This window comes from Alligator sinensis, unplaced genomic scaffold, assembly GCF_000455745.1.
Source record: "Alligator sinensis unplaced genomic scaffold, ASM45574v1 scaffold804_1, whole genome shotgun sequence".
NCBI classification, from domain to species: Eukaryota; Metazoa; Chordata; order Crocodylia; family Alligatoridae; genus Alligator; species Alligator sinensis.
The window spans coordinates 386,452-402,199 of NW_005842868.1; the positions used below are offsets into that span (position 1 = coordinate 386,452).

The 15,748-nt window shown below is 45.5% G+C and overlaps 1 protein-coding gene across 1 annotated transcript in view; it reads right to left on the bottom strand.

The window, feature by feature from the left end:
- Nucleotides 1-714: 714 nt before the first annotated feature.
- The window catches only part of LOC102370992 (substance-P receptor), a 68,085-nt gene continuing 53,051 nt past the window's right edge, over nt 715-15,748 (bottom strand). The window contains exons 3-5 of the mRNA XM_006035705.3: nt 9,091-9,241; nt 7,259-7,455; nt 715-6,762 (exon numbers count right to left, since the gene is read on the bottom strand). Coding sequence (XP_006035767.1) covers nt 6,471-6,762; nt 7,259-7,455; nt 9,091-9,241 — 640 coding nt within the window. The 3' untranslated portion in view covers nt 715-6,470. The remainder of the gene's footprint in view (nt 6,763-7,258; nt 7,456-9,090; nt 9,242-15,748) is intronic.

The following is a 15,748-nucleotide window of genomic DNA, read 5'->3' on the forward strand; positions in this document are numbered from 1 at the left end:
TTTCCAAAAGCCCAACCTGAATCAGGTGGTGGTGGGAGCTTGTGCCTCTGCCTTCTCCACCAAAGCTCAATCCCTATTGATGTTATGGGCCATCACATTATTAGACTTGTTATTTCTGGGCAGTTACGTCTGGTATAAAGGAACAAATTGTATCTTGACATAAACAGATGTCCCACAGCAGTCACCTGCCTAAAGCTAGGCTTGAGCTTAAATTCTTTGCCAAGTGGGGTCCTCTCTAAGCTGGTTAGCACTGCATCAGTACAAATCACTGTGTTGTTATGGGTTATCACCAGACAGCAGGATCTGACTCAGCCCTCCAGCCAGAAGAAAGGTGCTAGTAAGTACTCTCCAAGGGCTGCTCTGCAAGGTGGGATATTGCATTCAGTGAAACATTACAACAGATCAATATGGTGGTTCCCCTGGGACCTTTCACACCAACTTTCTACAGGCTCCAATGAGCCATGACATGTGTCCTTCTATGCTTGCTTACACCATGGGGACTGCAGGCCCTCCAGAGGTAATTCTTATCCGTTGTGCATCGAGGTTTCAACTTTCTGCGATAGCACCATCCTCCAATGGAAAACCCTTCCTCCTCCCCCATCCTACCCACATCTCCACCCCAATTCTACATTTGGGTTGTGCCGGCCACCCCCACAGAGCGATTGTCAGCTATGATCACCACAGATGCAGCAGGCGGTACACAACACAGGCATGACGAAATAAACATTTATTGTGAAAATTTGTTCTGATGTAACAGGAAACCAAATCACCAATTGTAGATTTGTTCTCTTACACAGAGCTACTACAGGGGCCATTTCAAATAATGCTGTTATAATTAACTGGACCATGAATGAAACATCACAAGCTATTTGTACATCACGCAGTGATTTTTATTTCCCTAAGTGTATCGTATTATACAGAATTAGAATCGCTTTGTCTGGGATGTAGAGCGTATGGCTAGGGAAAGCTAAGTTTGATTTCTTTTATCTTTCTCCAGCTGTTGCTGAGATTTTATTGTCCTCTTCCCCAGGGTATGGTGAGCTGTAACCAGGGGGTTTTAAGCTGCCACACGACTGGCTCAGCCCTCCATGCGCATGGCATTTTGGATGGTTAAAATATTGGGCTGTGGACAAGGGGACTGACAAGGTGATAAACCTCTATGAGCCCTGGGATCTGACACATTTTGTGCTGGGTATATATGTATTAAGGGGAATTACAAGTATCAGATTAAAACACTTGAGTCTGGAAGCCTCTTCTTGTGAATCAGAAAAAGAATTGCAACTCTCAGAGTATAGTCATGAAGCCAACCGTACTTTGTGAATCCTGAAGGATTCTCCCACAGAGAAGAAGCAATCCCACTTTCCCAGCCAAGGGCATCTGGGATAACTTGTCGAGAGCCACTGGGCTTTTTTTCTACATTACTTAAACATCATAAACTGCAGACGCTCATCTTTCCTAGAGGAATGTAGTAAATCGAGACTGCTTCATAGGGGCTGGTCTTTCCCCTCTTGAGCTAAGCAGCTTCTCTTGGGAACACTGATGGGATTCTAATACAAGCCTGGGAGCAATTATTAAAGATGTGGGAAGCTGGACATTGTAGGTGGAGTCCCTGCTTAGCAGCTAGAGTGAACTGTCTTTCCTTGCATGGGTTGCAAGTGAGGGCAGTTTCTCCTGTCTGCAAAAATGTCTTCTTTCCTGGGAAATAGGATGGAGTGTGCCCTGTTCCTTCCTGCTCTATTTCTACTATTTATTTGTACATGCTTGGGCAGGCTTACACACAGTAAACTTGGTATTTTTGCCTCTCCTAAGCTATCAGGAAGAAGAGGTTAAAAGCTCCAATTTCATGCAGAACAATAGAACATCAGCTTTCTACACCTTGGTTTCGTAGGCTTTTGTGTAGGGAGTAGGACCAGGGGTTTGATGGATCTCTGAAACCACCAGAGCTAGTTGGTGCATAGCAGTTTGGCTCAGCTCTGCAGATGCAAAGTCTGATGCTCTGAGACAAAGCCTTGGCATTGTAAAGACAGTGTCTTTGCTGCCCCTAGATATTGTGCTTCCAGTGTCTGCTCTCTCACGGAGAAATAACAGGGCCTGGTGAAGTAATGCGCCCTGTCTGAGCCTAGTGTCATCATCTGCATCAGGGCACTGGCAAGGACAGACCAGGGTCAAGAGGCAGGTTCTACCTATTTGCAGCAACATATCTGAATACCAGCCTCCTAGGGGAAAGCTGGTTCCTGGAAGAGACGGGACACATCCTACCAGTCCGCACAAGGGAGATTGTTTTAGATCTCAGCTTCAGCTTTGGCACATTTAGATATGGAGATCTGGCTTGGCTCAAAAGGAGCTTCTTGTGAGGAGGAAGAGAGAGAAAGACCCACCAGTGTCTTGGGGTCATTAGCAGCAGAGTTTTGCATTGGTGCCATGTCTACTTGAATCTTAAGGTTATGTGGAAGCAGAAAAAAATACAACATTGATTCTGGCACGTCAGCAGCGAATGCAGCAGTAAATATACTGCTATGGATTGTACTTGGGCATCTCTTCCCTGCCAGAAGAGCACTGGCAGCTCCCGGTAATGTCAGCGGGAGTCATGCCTGTGGTATAATGGAGACAGACCTCTGCTGTGATTATCTCGGAACATTAGTATTCTACATTGTAAAAAGTCAGGAAAGATGAAAAGAAATCATCATGTTCTGCAATTGGATTTCTGGTCAGAGAACTGAAAATAAACCTGAGAACAGGCTTAATGAAATTCACAGAGCCCAAGGTCTCTGTTACAGCTCACTCATTTGACAGGAACAATGTAATATCATTTTGACTAGACTCACAATTTGCTTGTGGGTTTTTTTTATTCCCTCCCCCCCGCCATGTTTCTTTCCTGAGCTCTTTAATCAGCACTGAGGACTTGCAGGCAGAGATCGTGGCTGCACAGCACAGCAAGTCACCAGAACTAGGTTACTTGTTTGAGACTCCTGTACCCATCCGGCACATGGGCCTGCGCCAATAGTCCATCTCCAAACTTGGCTCCAGACCCTCATATCCTGAAAACAGTCTGTCTCTGCAACAGGTGGAAACCACCCACCTCATTCCAGTGACCTGGCTCTTCAGGGAAGTTGGACGTGGCACCATCTCTAGTGTGCAGCCCTGAACAGCTTGCACAGAACAGCCTGTGTTTCTTAACCTTGGCTTCATCTAAGAGGAAGGAGCACATATTTTTAATGCCTTTTTCCTTGGAAGTGTTCCCTTAATTGGGCCACATTCCCAATCAACTGGGCCACATCAAGGGAGTTGCTGCAAAGGCTCCACTGAAGTCATTATCATTATACCTATTTAAATTCATTGGGAATCTGGCTCACTTGTGTAAAAAGGCAGAACCATGTTTAGGGCTAACCAGCTGGCACCTGCATGATAGATAGTGCTTTAAGATGCAGACTCTGCAAGTATCATGCTATTGACATGCATGTTATTAAGAACAGCTCTCCCTCCCCCAACTTTCTAAACAATTCAAGACACTTTGTAAACACTGAGACGAGACAGATGCCAGTGACTGTGTGCCCTGGAGCTTAAATTTCACAACAGAAAGTGGTAACGTTTCCTATTACTACCTCGCTGCAAGCTATTACTTGAAGTAAAAACACTTAGGTATGAAGAGCATCAGCTGGAAGTTTGGACAATATGTACAAGAAATACTTCATGTGACAAGCTCTGGCAACCTCATTGCTGTTCCCCATGCATGTCTTTGGGATTCCCCCACATTACGAGTTAAAGGTTGCTAGGAAAGTTACTATAAGTCAGCCACTAGTCTTGTTCTCACCAGCATGACACAATGGGGCTGCACATGCAAGTCAGTCTTTGGCTCAGAGCTGGCATCAAGATTCAGTTGTGCTTTGTGGCACCTTCTTAACGTATTGGCAGTACAGCTCCAGGATGCTTGGCTGAAGGGTTGTTAGACAACCTCCCCCACAATTAAAATAATTTGTTACAATACAGTCCAAGGTTAGAGCAAGCACCCAGCACAGTGCATTCACTAGGAGCTCATTAAGGCATTTCAGTTTACCAGGCGTATGCTGTCTTTTGGCTACTAGAGCGCTGTGTGGCAGTTCGATGGTGTGGTGGGAGGACTGTGCTGTCAGGTGGGGCTGAAGTCTGCATGTAGGAAATCCTCACCTACATCCATGACCTTTCCAATTCCCCATGTCAAAGATGTCAGTGGACAGTGGCTTGACGGATGTAGTGGCAGCAAGGAAACAGGATAAAGAAGATGAGATCTTCTTGAGAATGGGAGGAGAAGTGGGCCATTTATGGGCGGTTATAATGGTAGCAAGTGTTGTGTGTCAAGGGTAGCACCCTGTAACCCTACGAAGTCACGGCTGTAAAGAATGACATGGCCCTGGCCCCATGTAGTGTCCAGAAGACTGCTTCTGAGCGATGGAGTTGGGTAGAACGTAGACTAAAAGGGTACAAGGAGGCTCTTGCCAGCTGCACCTAGCAGCAGTAATGCTCTGACTAGAGAAATCTGTGGGTTCAGAAAATTTCTCTGGGCATTCCTATTTACATAAGAGTATTTCTGTCTAGAAAAATTATTCAAGTTGGGGATTGATATAGCAGCTATATCCTTTGGCAGCCACTTCACAGGCTGAATAGTAAAGAACCTGACCAACTGATGGCTGATTTAACACCTTACATTTCAGTGGGTGTACAGGGGTACACACAGAGCTCCCCTATTCCGTATCTAAATCACTGTACTCCTGTGTACAGCATTTCAGTTTCTTATAGCGACCAGCATTTTACAAGCTGCAAATAATATTATTGCTGCTTCATGCACCCAAGGTTTATAATAGGTCTAATGCAAACTTGATAATCAACATTAGATCTTGATAATAATGTAACATTCGAGCTGAGGTTTTGTCCCATGGAAAACTCTGACATCCTGAAATGTGTTTTCCCTCCAACTGGAACCAAAAATTAAATTTTCATGTAAGAGAAATTTAAAAACCTAACCTGAAACACAACCATTTCACTGCAATACGGGAAATGATCTCAGTCAAGGTGAAACTGTATAATATAAATATACAAAAATATGAAATATAGATCTATAATAAATGTAATAGTATAAACACCAAAAAAAGGATAGAGCCAAAAAGAAGAATTTTTACCGGATTGAAACAAAACAAGGAAGTTAAAATGATTTGTTTAGAACTTGGCTGTCAGAAGTGTCATAGAAACTGATGCATACTCACAAAACATTTAGATTTTTTTGACAAAACTGCAGTTTCCGGTAGAAACGGTTCTGTCTACAACTGCTAAGTAATTTTAGCTAGTATGTGATAACCTTGTGAAACAAATGCTTCTGTATATTTTTGACTCCCCCTTCTCCTAATACTCTTCAAATCACACTCACAATATATCGCTGCCTTGAGGAAAATCCTTTAGGAAAAGGCCAAAAAACCCTGCATATTTGTTGGACACCGTTACTGACTGCCTTGAGAAAAATAGGAGGCACGTTAGTTGCCAGACTTCTGTTCAATTGGCAAACCATGTTTTGTGACAGTGGTTGCTCCCTCTTTTTGCATTCTGGTATCCATTTTTAATTAAACATATTGGGCCCTGGAACAAATACCCCAGAAATTTTGCATTGTGCATGGGGAGCCTAGCAGATGGAGGATGCAATCAAAAGTTGAATTGAAGTTCTCAGATCTAGGAACAGAAGAGGCTAAACAGGCTGAGTGCAGGGTGGTGTCCTACAGGAGTCCTGATTTTTTACTACAGGATCTGTTCTAGATTACACTAAGCAAAATCCAGAACAGGGCAAGGAGCAGGAGAGAGTGACAATAAGGCATGGCCTTATTAATTAAGAAGATTTTTTTCCAACTATTTGAGTTGGCCTAATTCAAGATATTGGATTTACCCAAAGAACCTTGTCTGCAACATCTGCTCGGTAAGCAAGGAGATGGATGCTAACTTTGCATTTACTCTTGAATTACAGCCTGCCTGACTGTGCCCTCTTGATATCGTTCCTCTGTCTTATTCCTGAGCTTCCAGCACAGAGCATGGGAGTAGGTAGGTTCATCAACAAAGACGGGAAGAGGCTGGGGAAATGCCAACACTGCATTTCACATTCAAGGGCATAGCAGGACCAGGAATGACGATTCTAGGACAACTTTCTAATAGGTTTGGCCTTCCTTTTCCCTGCCCTTCTGTCATGCTGAACCATAAATGAGAAGTCATATTCACTCAATGTCATTAGTGAAGAATCAAGTACATCAAACACCTGCACAATACCACAAAGAGGGCAGAGGGGTTGTCACATTTTGTCAGACAGAAGGGGTGAGCAGCAGCAACTGTCACGGCAAAGCTGCAGCATCTTGGGCAGGAAGAGGCAGATGTGAGGGCACCTGGATACACATTGAATGGAGGCCAGGGAGCATGGTAGGAGGCTGGGTGTTGTGGCTGTGGCTTGCTAGGTGGCAGCTTTAGGAAAGGGTGTTGGAATAGAAGCTCAGGCTCTCAGAGACTGTCTTAGAGTCACTGTGGGAGGAGCCGTTGGATGTCATGTCCACAGAGAGGCGCTTCCCTTTGTTGCTGTCTTCAAGTTCTTCCTCCGTGTTGCCAATGACTGAAGACACAGTGGTCTCCATGCGGCTGACTTTGTACATGCTGCTCTGGGTCTGGAGGTACTTGGCAGACTTCATTTCCAGCCCCTCATATTCACTGCTACTGATGAAAGGGCACCACCGGAAAGCATGCTTGAAGCCAACGCGAAACCTGAGTGGGGTAGAGCAGAATCAGTGCAGGGGGAAGGACGCCAATGTGGGAACAAAGACAACATTTCAGGCTGACCCGCCACACCACCATGGTCATATGTTCCAGCTGCTAGACTGTGAAGCAGAACTCTGCTCCCAGCCCTGCTACCAACTTGCTGCATGACCTTAGTCAAGTCACTTCTCCCCCTGCCCATCAGCTTCCTCTTCCATAAAACGAGAATGGCAAGGCTTCCTTTCTTCTGAATAGTTCTTGAAATCTATAGCTGGCAAGAGCTGCGTTGGAGCAGAGTTCCTAATTTAATGCACACTCTGCAGAAAAACCCAGATGCCTTCAGTAGTGTTCTCAACTGCTACCCTTGAGCTGTTGCTTCCACCCTAAGCTGCACCTGCTGTAACGAACCTGCCTTTCCACCTCTTCCCAGCCACATCCCAGCCATCCATCACCTCTGCATTGTGCTCTGAAACACAGCTGCTGGGCGGCAATGGTCAAAACTCACCTGTCATTAAGGCAGCAGTAGATAATGGGGTTGTACATGGTCGAACTCATGGCCAGCCACATAATTGCTAAGTAGACCTGCTGTATAAATGTCTGCATGTACCAGTGCGGGTTAAAATACTGCAGGAGGAAATAGACGTGGTAGGGGAGCCAACAGATCGCAAAGGTGCACACCACAATGATCATCATCTTCACCACCTGTGGGAGGATGAAAGGCCATTAAATCAGCCTCCAAATTCCTTGTGAGCTTGGGGGGAAAACATATGTACTGGAAAAGAAACCTGTGTGGGTGAATACAGGAGAAGGTAGGGCAGTAGCAACATGTAGGGGGTGCACAGGGGTGCACATGCACCCCCTGAGAGTGCTGGTGCACCCCGCGACCGGCCGCGCTCACTGCTTAGGTGATGGGAAGGTGGGTAGGCAGGAGTGTCAGTGCCCCCCCTGCAAGCGCCGGCTGATCCTTGCAGCCGCTCCCAGAAGTGGCTGCATCAATTGGCCGTCACAGGATCAGCTGTGGAGGGACCCCTTCCCCTGGTCAGCAGCATTGGCCATGGGGGGACTTCCCCTCGTCGCGTGCCCCTCCTGACTAAGGCGGTACCAGTCACCCATGACTTCTTGGTAATTTATATCCTTTTAAGCACATAAAGCAGATGTAGATGCATAAACCTTTTTAGGATTTATCATGGGACAATGGACATGGATGTCTCAATGATAGCACTTTGCTCTGGGATAAAATGGTTTATCCTAGGACATGTGCAACATCTGTTTGTAGCCCTTTTGGATAGGGACAGAAATTACACATAAACCAGTATAAGTTTTCAAAACAGCTGCAACTGGTTTAAGATAAACCTGGATGGATGTCGTATCAGACTTAACTGATTTAGGTTTATTGAACTTCTGTCCCAGATCCCCTCCAGATTCAAGTTACCTTAGTCCCCCAGCATCCCAGGATGTTTTGCACCTCCCCTGAAAACCCCACCTTTCAGGGTGGGCGGGCTAGACTTGGCCCAACCTGTCTACTCCAGCTGAGCAGGGAGGTGTGCTCTACAGCCCCCCAACTTCTGGCCTGGGCCACTGCTGGCATGTGGCTGCGTTTCTGGAATCAAAAGTGAATGCCTGCTCACTTGCTTATTGGTTCAATCTGTGCATCTTAAACTAACCTACAAAGATTGAATCGATTCAGCCTCAGGCTTTTTGACTGTGTGTACTTAGCCCCAGCATTCAACCCTGCCCTGGAAAGGCTGCTTCTAGGAGTAAGTTATTGCTGCCTCCTCCATTTAACCTTGGTCTTTCTATGGTGACTGTCACTAAGGGATCCCAGTCATTGCTCATACAGGTTTTGTACTGCTTTCTGGTAGGTACTAGATGGAACCAAAGTAATTTAACACCCCACCACCCTCTGCCAACCAGTATTAATGCTTTTTGGCCATGAGGGCTGGATTGGAAGTTATAGCTTTATAGTTGAGTAGTCCCATTTGTGGTCATCTGAGGTGTCCAGTCTCACCGAAAAACTGTTAAAAAAATGCCAACCTGTTTAAAAATTCCCTTCCCTCCTGAGTGTTTTGTGCTTCCTGTTCTCTTTTTTTGGCCTGATTTGTCTGAAGTGCTCATTTTTCAAAAGTCTTGCTGCTTTTGAAAATCAGGACCCTGGTGGTGGATCCAACTGCACTCCCAAGAAATCAAACTCTGGCTACTTTTGAAAAGCAATCAGGTTCTGTTCTGTTCGAAGAATTGTTCTCTGAATAGCTGGTCACCCAGAGTTCATTCAGGCTGAATTGCTCTGTGTCTGCTCCCTGATATAGCTCCATCCTACAGCAGAGGAAGGCTGCTTACCTTCCGTTTAGCTGTCACTTGCTCGTGGTAGCGGTCAGAAGAATCGCCTGGTATCTCACTAGCCCAGAGGGTGATGCCAACCACTGTGTAGGCAAATCCGATGACCAGAAGTGGCAGGAAGTAGATCAGCACAGTCACGCAGAAGTGATACCTGGAAGTTGTAACATGGAAGGCAGCTGAAAATCAGGCTGGATTTTAAGTTTAAGCATTTAATTCCCTGGCAAAGAAAACTGAAAAATGCTTAGGTCTAGTTTCACCTGCCCATTCATGTTTCCTGCACTTGTAGTATCTTTTCATACAGCTAAGAATGAAGACTGGGATTTTCAGAGAGGCCAAGGTGAATTATAAACCCAATTTTGGGTGAAATTAAATGCCTCTTTGAAAATCTCAGCCACAACATTGCTGGAGTAGGGACTGCCTTTTCACCCAACTCGAGCAGCACCAAGCACAAAAGATCCCTTAGCTCTGAAAGGAGTCATGAAATACCCCCTTCTCTTCAAACCACTTCTTTTTTGCGCAGTCTAATCATTTCGAAGCCTCCACGGCAGACAGTCTTTAGACATCCTCACGTCTTGTTTTGTTATGGCATCCTCCTGAGCTTTGATTTGCCAAGCAGTGAAACATGTGCGTCTGGGCTATTTCTACACCTGATGCTCCTGCGTGCCATCGTGTTACTGGCTGAAGAAACACCCTATTATTGCTCCCTACATTCCCTACAAATAAAGTGCTTTCTGCCCTAGCGAGCAGTCAATCAAGTATTTCAGTGTCTGATGGGAACCTACATCGAGTCAAGTGGAATAAGGCGCTCTCCAGAAAGATTGATCTCGGCATCTCATAACATTATCATTCTCACCCTAGAAGTGTTAAGCCTGGCATCCTTTTATCCCTCTGTGTGAGCTGGACCTCTTCTGTTTCTGCCTTCTGTTCCATGGAGGGGAACAACATTATGCTCCTTGCTGTACTGAATGGCCCTGTTTCAAAGGATTGAATAAATCCTCAGTGGCAGAAGATTTAATTAAAGAATTGCATTATCCAGAGGGTCTGAGCCATTCAGAAGCACCGTCCCAGATCTTCAAAGCTGTATAGGCCCCCAATTCCCAATCATATCCATGAATGAAGGCATGTAAGATGGTTTGAGGACGCAGGCTAGTTCAGGCTATATGTCACCAGAGAAGGTGAAATAAACCCAACAGGCTAAATTTACTGTCCCAATCTTAGTAGGACTCACCCTGATGCTTTGAACAGAATATATATACTCTTCTCAGTGGTGGTAGATGACAAAACAAGAAGCAAAGGACTCAAGTTGCAGCAAGGGAGGTTTAGGTTGGATATTATGAAAAATGTTATTACTAGGAGGGTGATGAAGCACTGAAACAGGTTACCCAGAAAGGTGGTGAAACCTCCATCCTTGGAGGTTTTTAAGGCTCAGCGTGACAAAACCCTGGCTGGAATGATCTAATTGGGGATGGTCCTGCTTTGAGCAGGGGGTTGGATTAGGTGTGAACTACTGAGGTCCTTTCCAACCCAAATTTTCTATGATTCTATATCTGCCTTAATCTCCAGAGCTAACCAAGCTCCTTTCACCAGGCCTGATTCACACGCGTAATTGAGAAGGGGAGCTGCTGTGTGCTAATATTGACAGCTGGCTGCGTGAGTTGGTAAAGGTCTGGTTCTGGGTGAATATCTGGGTGTGGAGACTGCTCCGACAGTGGGTATCATTCTGCTTTCGTGTGCAGCAGCCAGATTATATAGACTTACTCCCACGTTGCACTGTTGCAAATGTGAGGCACGGCATTTGGAAAGAGGGATAATGTGGCAGGACAGCCTGGGAGAAGTAGCCCTCACTGTTTGAATGATGCAGTGAGACAGGCACTGTGAGGCAGCTGAGTTTCTCATTTTTCCCACCTGAAGGACAAAGCTGCTCAATACTCACTAGAGATGAAGACAGCACAGATGGCTTGTGAAGTCCCAGAGCAGAGAAAAAATTGCTGAAGAGCCAGGCAGCGGGGAAGAAGCCTTCACCACTAGCCCCTCTTACTTTGGGTGGGGCTCGAGGAGGGACAAAAAGGTGTGGTAGTTATATCATTCTCCTAGTAACTAGAATTACTTGCATTTAACCTTCAGCTCAGGTTCTGATTCACTGCACGTCCATGACCTCCAAAGCCACCATTTTCAATGACAAGCACAGCTGTCATATCTGAACATGTGGGCCAGAGTGTTTCTAGATGTGCACTCAAAATTCACAGCCACTTCTGCCTTTTTGCCCTCTGAGGGCACGTTCAGACAAGCACGCACATGCGCTTCGTGGCACCTTAAAGGCTTTTGAGGTGCTGCAAAATGCACATAGTGCACGCACAAAGGTTCTCTATGCTGCATATTTGCAGCAAAGAGTCAAAATTAGATTCTTACAAAAAAAAAAGTTTAAAAAAAAAAAAAAAAAAGCAGAATGGTGCATGTGACAGCAGCATGTGCGGCCCAAAACCAGAGCCTGGCTGGCCAAAGCCAAGCTCCAGCTGCCGGTGAGGCTCTGTTCACCCGGACTGCTGCCACTGCAGCCCTGGGAGCCCCCAGGACCCCAGGTAAGGCTGCTGGGGCTAACCCAGGTGCTGGCCCCACCTGGGGCAATTTGCCATGCCCCAGAGCACGTGTGCAGGGGCATTCCCCAGCAACAAGTAGCAATGGCACAACTATGTGCTGCTGCTATTTGTCCCTGGAGAAACATTAGTGCCTCAGTTGATCCATTTGTACAATGGAGAAAACAATGCATGGTGTAGACTGAAGCCTCTAAGATTCTTCTCAATTAAGTCATTCTCTAGCAAGTCAAAGCTGGGAGGTTTTTTGAAAGCAGGGTTTGATTTAGTCCCTTACAGAGACAGGAGCCAGCTCAAAAACCTCCATCAGAATCAAAGTCCAAGGTAGTTCAGATCCAGATTTGTATTCAGGCTTCATGTGGATGTTGTGAGGCTTAATTAATGTATGTCAAGGGCTCTGATATATAGCCTTTCATCTGAGACACTCAGCGTGGAGTAGGACAGTCCCATAAAACACAGCGCTGAACCTCCACAGAGTAGATGACGTAAAGTCAGTCATTAGGTCAGATAGAGAATAATCCAACGCGGGAGTGGTGAATTGTTAAAGAAGTGATTCATCAGTGTAATGGCTACAAAGAGCAAACAGAAATAAAGTCCCAGATCCAAAGAGCCTGCAGTCTAAACAACACCGGGGTGGCTTGTCTATTCTTCAGCTGGAAAAGCTGGCCGGGTTGTGGGTGGTTGGGTGATATGGTCCCACATCTAAGATTGCTGCAACCAGGTAATGGCAACTAGAATGGGTAATGAAATGCAAGTTCTCAGTTCCAGTATTTCAGCTGAAGACAGTCTCATGAATGTTGTTTCTAATGGCTCAGGGTGTAATGTTTGCTCAGATGCATCATGAATTTGGGATTCCAGAAAAAATAAGTAATTAAACGTATAATGATCTGGGCAAAAAAAAATCTGCTTCTTTGCCAACAGCTAACTGGTGAAGAGATGGACCATGTTATTCAGTGAAGCATCTAGTCACCCCAGCACAGTGGGAGATTTATGACTCAACACTGGGTCTTAATTGCACATCCAAAAATGGGCAAGAAAGCACGATCTGTGCTTGTCTGGGGTCGCTGCATGCCAAGTCTCCACTCTACCCAGTAATCATTAAAGCTTCCTGTTAAATGAAATACCTTGGAGGAGGATTGATAGTGATAATAGTATTAGGAGTTACTGGCCTCAGAAGATACTGAACCCTTGCATATAGTATTTAGTATCTTGAAATCCAGGTTGGTGACTAGAACCAAGAAATAAATGTCCCTAAGCATTTATTGCAGTGACTGATATTGCAATAAATTTTCTTTGTTCCCTAAACTGAAGAGTGAATGAGGTAGCAAACTCACACAGGCATATCTATTTTTAATGTATGACTCTGTATTCTTAAAATACTAGTTGCTGAAGTATCAGAGCACTAATAAAGAGCACCTGCATGTCTAAATCCATGTAATAAAAGGGAACTGGCCAGAGGTCAGGTCAAATTCTGCTGTCATGAACTTAAGACTTTTATGCTGCATTACAATATTAAAAAACATGCTAGCTAAAACATTAAATAGGAAAAGCATATTAAAGCCAATATGTCAATAAAAGAAAACACTGAAACAAAGTGAAATGAAATAGCAAAGCTGAAACAAAATCTCACTACAATTTTTTGACTTTTTTTTTTAAACGACAAAGTCAAAATATTTTTTTTCAATTTCTGCCCTTTGAAAATTTTGTCTGAAAATTTTGAACAAAATTCCAAAATCCTTAGAAGGCATGGAAGACCCAGCAGGTTTGATGCTTTTAATTGTGTCCACTGAAGACTTGTTTTATGCACCTTTGGAGCTGTATTGACTCTACCTCCTTGTTATAAGGTGAGGCAGTAAAGGAGAGAATAAGATTACTGTTTCCCTACCAGATGATGGGACTGGATTGTGGACTGGGGTAGCAAATGATGGCACTGGGGTTGGGGAATGCTTCAGGATGCACGTATTGGGAAGAAGCAGTTTGGGTCTGGGTGACGAAAAAGGTTAGTCAGCATTAGGCAGACCCAGAGTGATTGGGAACCTGACCTTTCCTTGATTCCCAATGGGTTTTTGGCTCTGCTTTCCTTACACTTGAGTGCTGTTCCATTCTTCCTGCAAACTCCCATTGCAGCGAGCATGAGATCTAGTCCTACCCTGGCTGGCTTATCCAAGGGCAGCATGATGCCTTGAGCACAGCGCTGTAGTGCAGCTAGCACTGCCAGTGAAATTCTGGGAGCATATAGACTTGAAGGAGAAACTTCCTTTTTGTCACATGAACTAATATCTGATTTGAAGAGCATCATGTGTGGGAGCATGCGTGAGAGCAAAACAATTGTGCCTGGCCTTATCCCTCTTTGTGCCTGTGTGCTCCTTATGCTTTTTCTCCATCGGGTTTGATGCTAGGTAGATGGAAGTCGCCTAGTAAGCCAGACCTCTCAATTCAGTTTTTTTTCCCTGTACCCCAAAAAGAAAAATGACCATGCTATGGCTCTACAGTCACTCGTTAGCTCACTGCAGATGCCTCTTAGCATCATTAGGTGGTGAAAGAGGAATGGGACAAATGATCACAATGTCGTCAGTATTGGGTGAGGAAGTGTGTTCATGAGAGAGTGATCATATTGAACAATGCAGAAGAGGCTGACAGGATATATGCTGCTGACAGAACCACTCACAGTTAATTTCAAAGCAGAAAACAACCTATTCTCTGTTTTTTCCCCTTTGATCGGTGCCAAAAGGCTCAGTAAACAGAATCCTGATAGCATTATCAGAACACCAGCTTCCTTCCTTCCTTCTTCATGTCCTTGTGACAAGGTATTTAACAGAATTTGCAGATTTGCTGGAATCTGACAGGGCCGCACTGTCAGTGCATTTGCTATGGCTTCCAACTTGTGATCTCTGGGCTGGTAACCACAAGCCTTAGTGCCTGTGCCACCCCAGCCTGCCAGCTAATTGCTGACCATGTAATCACCAGTGCAGTACTCTTCACTTGCCTTTGCACATAATAACCAAACTGTCAAACTAAATGAAGCAACACTAAGAGCAAGACAAAACAGATGTATTTATATAGGCTGCAGTGTCCTGAGACACTCATTTGACTCCATTAGGGGCTGTAGCATAGTTCACTGGCCACCATGTGCCTAGCATGTCTGAGTCAAAGGGGAGATGCTCTTGTGTTGTGGGGGGGAAGGGAACTAGTAGCAAAGAGCTTCCAGCTGCGGTGGGTAACCCCAATGGAGTGAAGCCAAACAGTGACCTGATCTTGTGCCCAAGTCTTGAACACAACTGAAAACAGAGTTCAAAACCAAACTGGAAAAATTATCCGTTTCTTTTCTGTTAGTATAAATCTTGGTTTCAAGCAGCGTAGCACAGTTCCGCCTGGACACACAGGTCCAATGGGTTCTGCTGAGCGTGTTTCACGGGGATCAAGTTTCTGGTGCAAATGCTCCTGGTTGCAAATTAGACATTCACCATTCTGTAAAATGTGCAGTACCTGGGAGCAGTACTGCCGGCAGGTCTGCCTGGGAGTTTCATAGTTTCACAGTTCATAGGGTCAGAAGGGACCTGAGCAGATCATCAAGTCCGACCCCCTGCCATGGCAGGAAAGAGTACTGGGGTCAAACAACCCCGGCGAGGTGTCTATCTAGCCTGCTTTTGAAGACCCCCAGGGTAGGAGCGAGCACCACTTCTCTTGGAAGTTGGTTCCAGATCCTAGCCACCCTGACTGTGAAGTAGTGCCTCCTGATGTCTAGGCTGAACCTACTCTCAAACAACTTGTGACCGTTATTCCTAGTTACTCCTTGTAGTGCTTGGGGGAACAGGGACTCTCCCATTCCCCACTGGTCCCCCTTGGCTAGTTTATAAAGAGCCACCAGATCCCCCCTCAGCCTTCTCTTGTGGAGGCTGAACAGGTTCAGGTCCCATAGCCTCTCCTCGTAGGGCCTGCCCTGCTGCCCCCGGATCATGCGAGTGGCCCTCCTCCTGACCCTCTCCATGCTGACCACATCCCTCCTGAAGTGGGGAGCCCAGAACTGGACGCAGTACTCCAACTGCGGCCTGACCAGTGTCGCATAG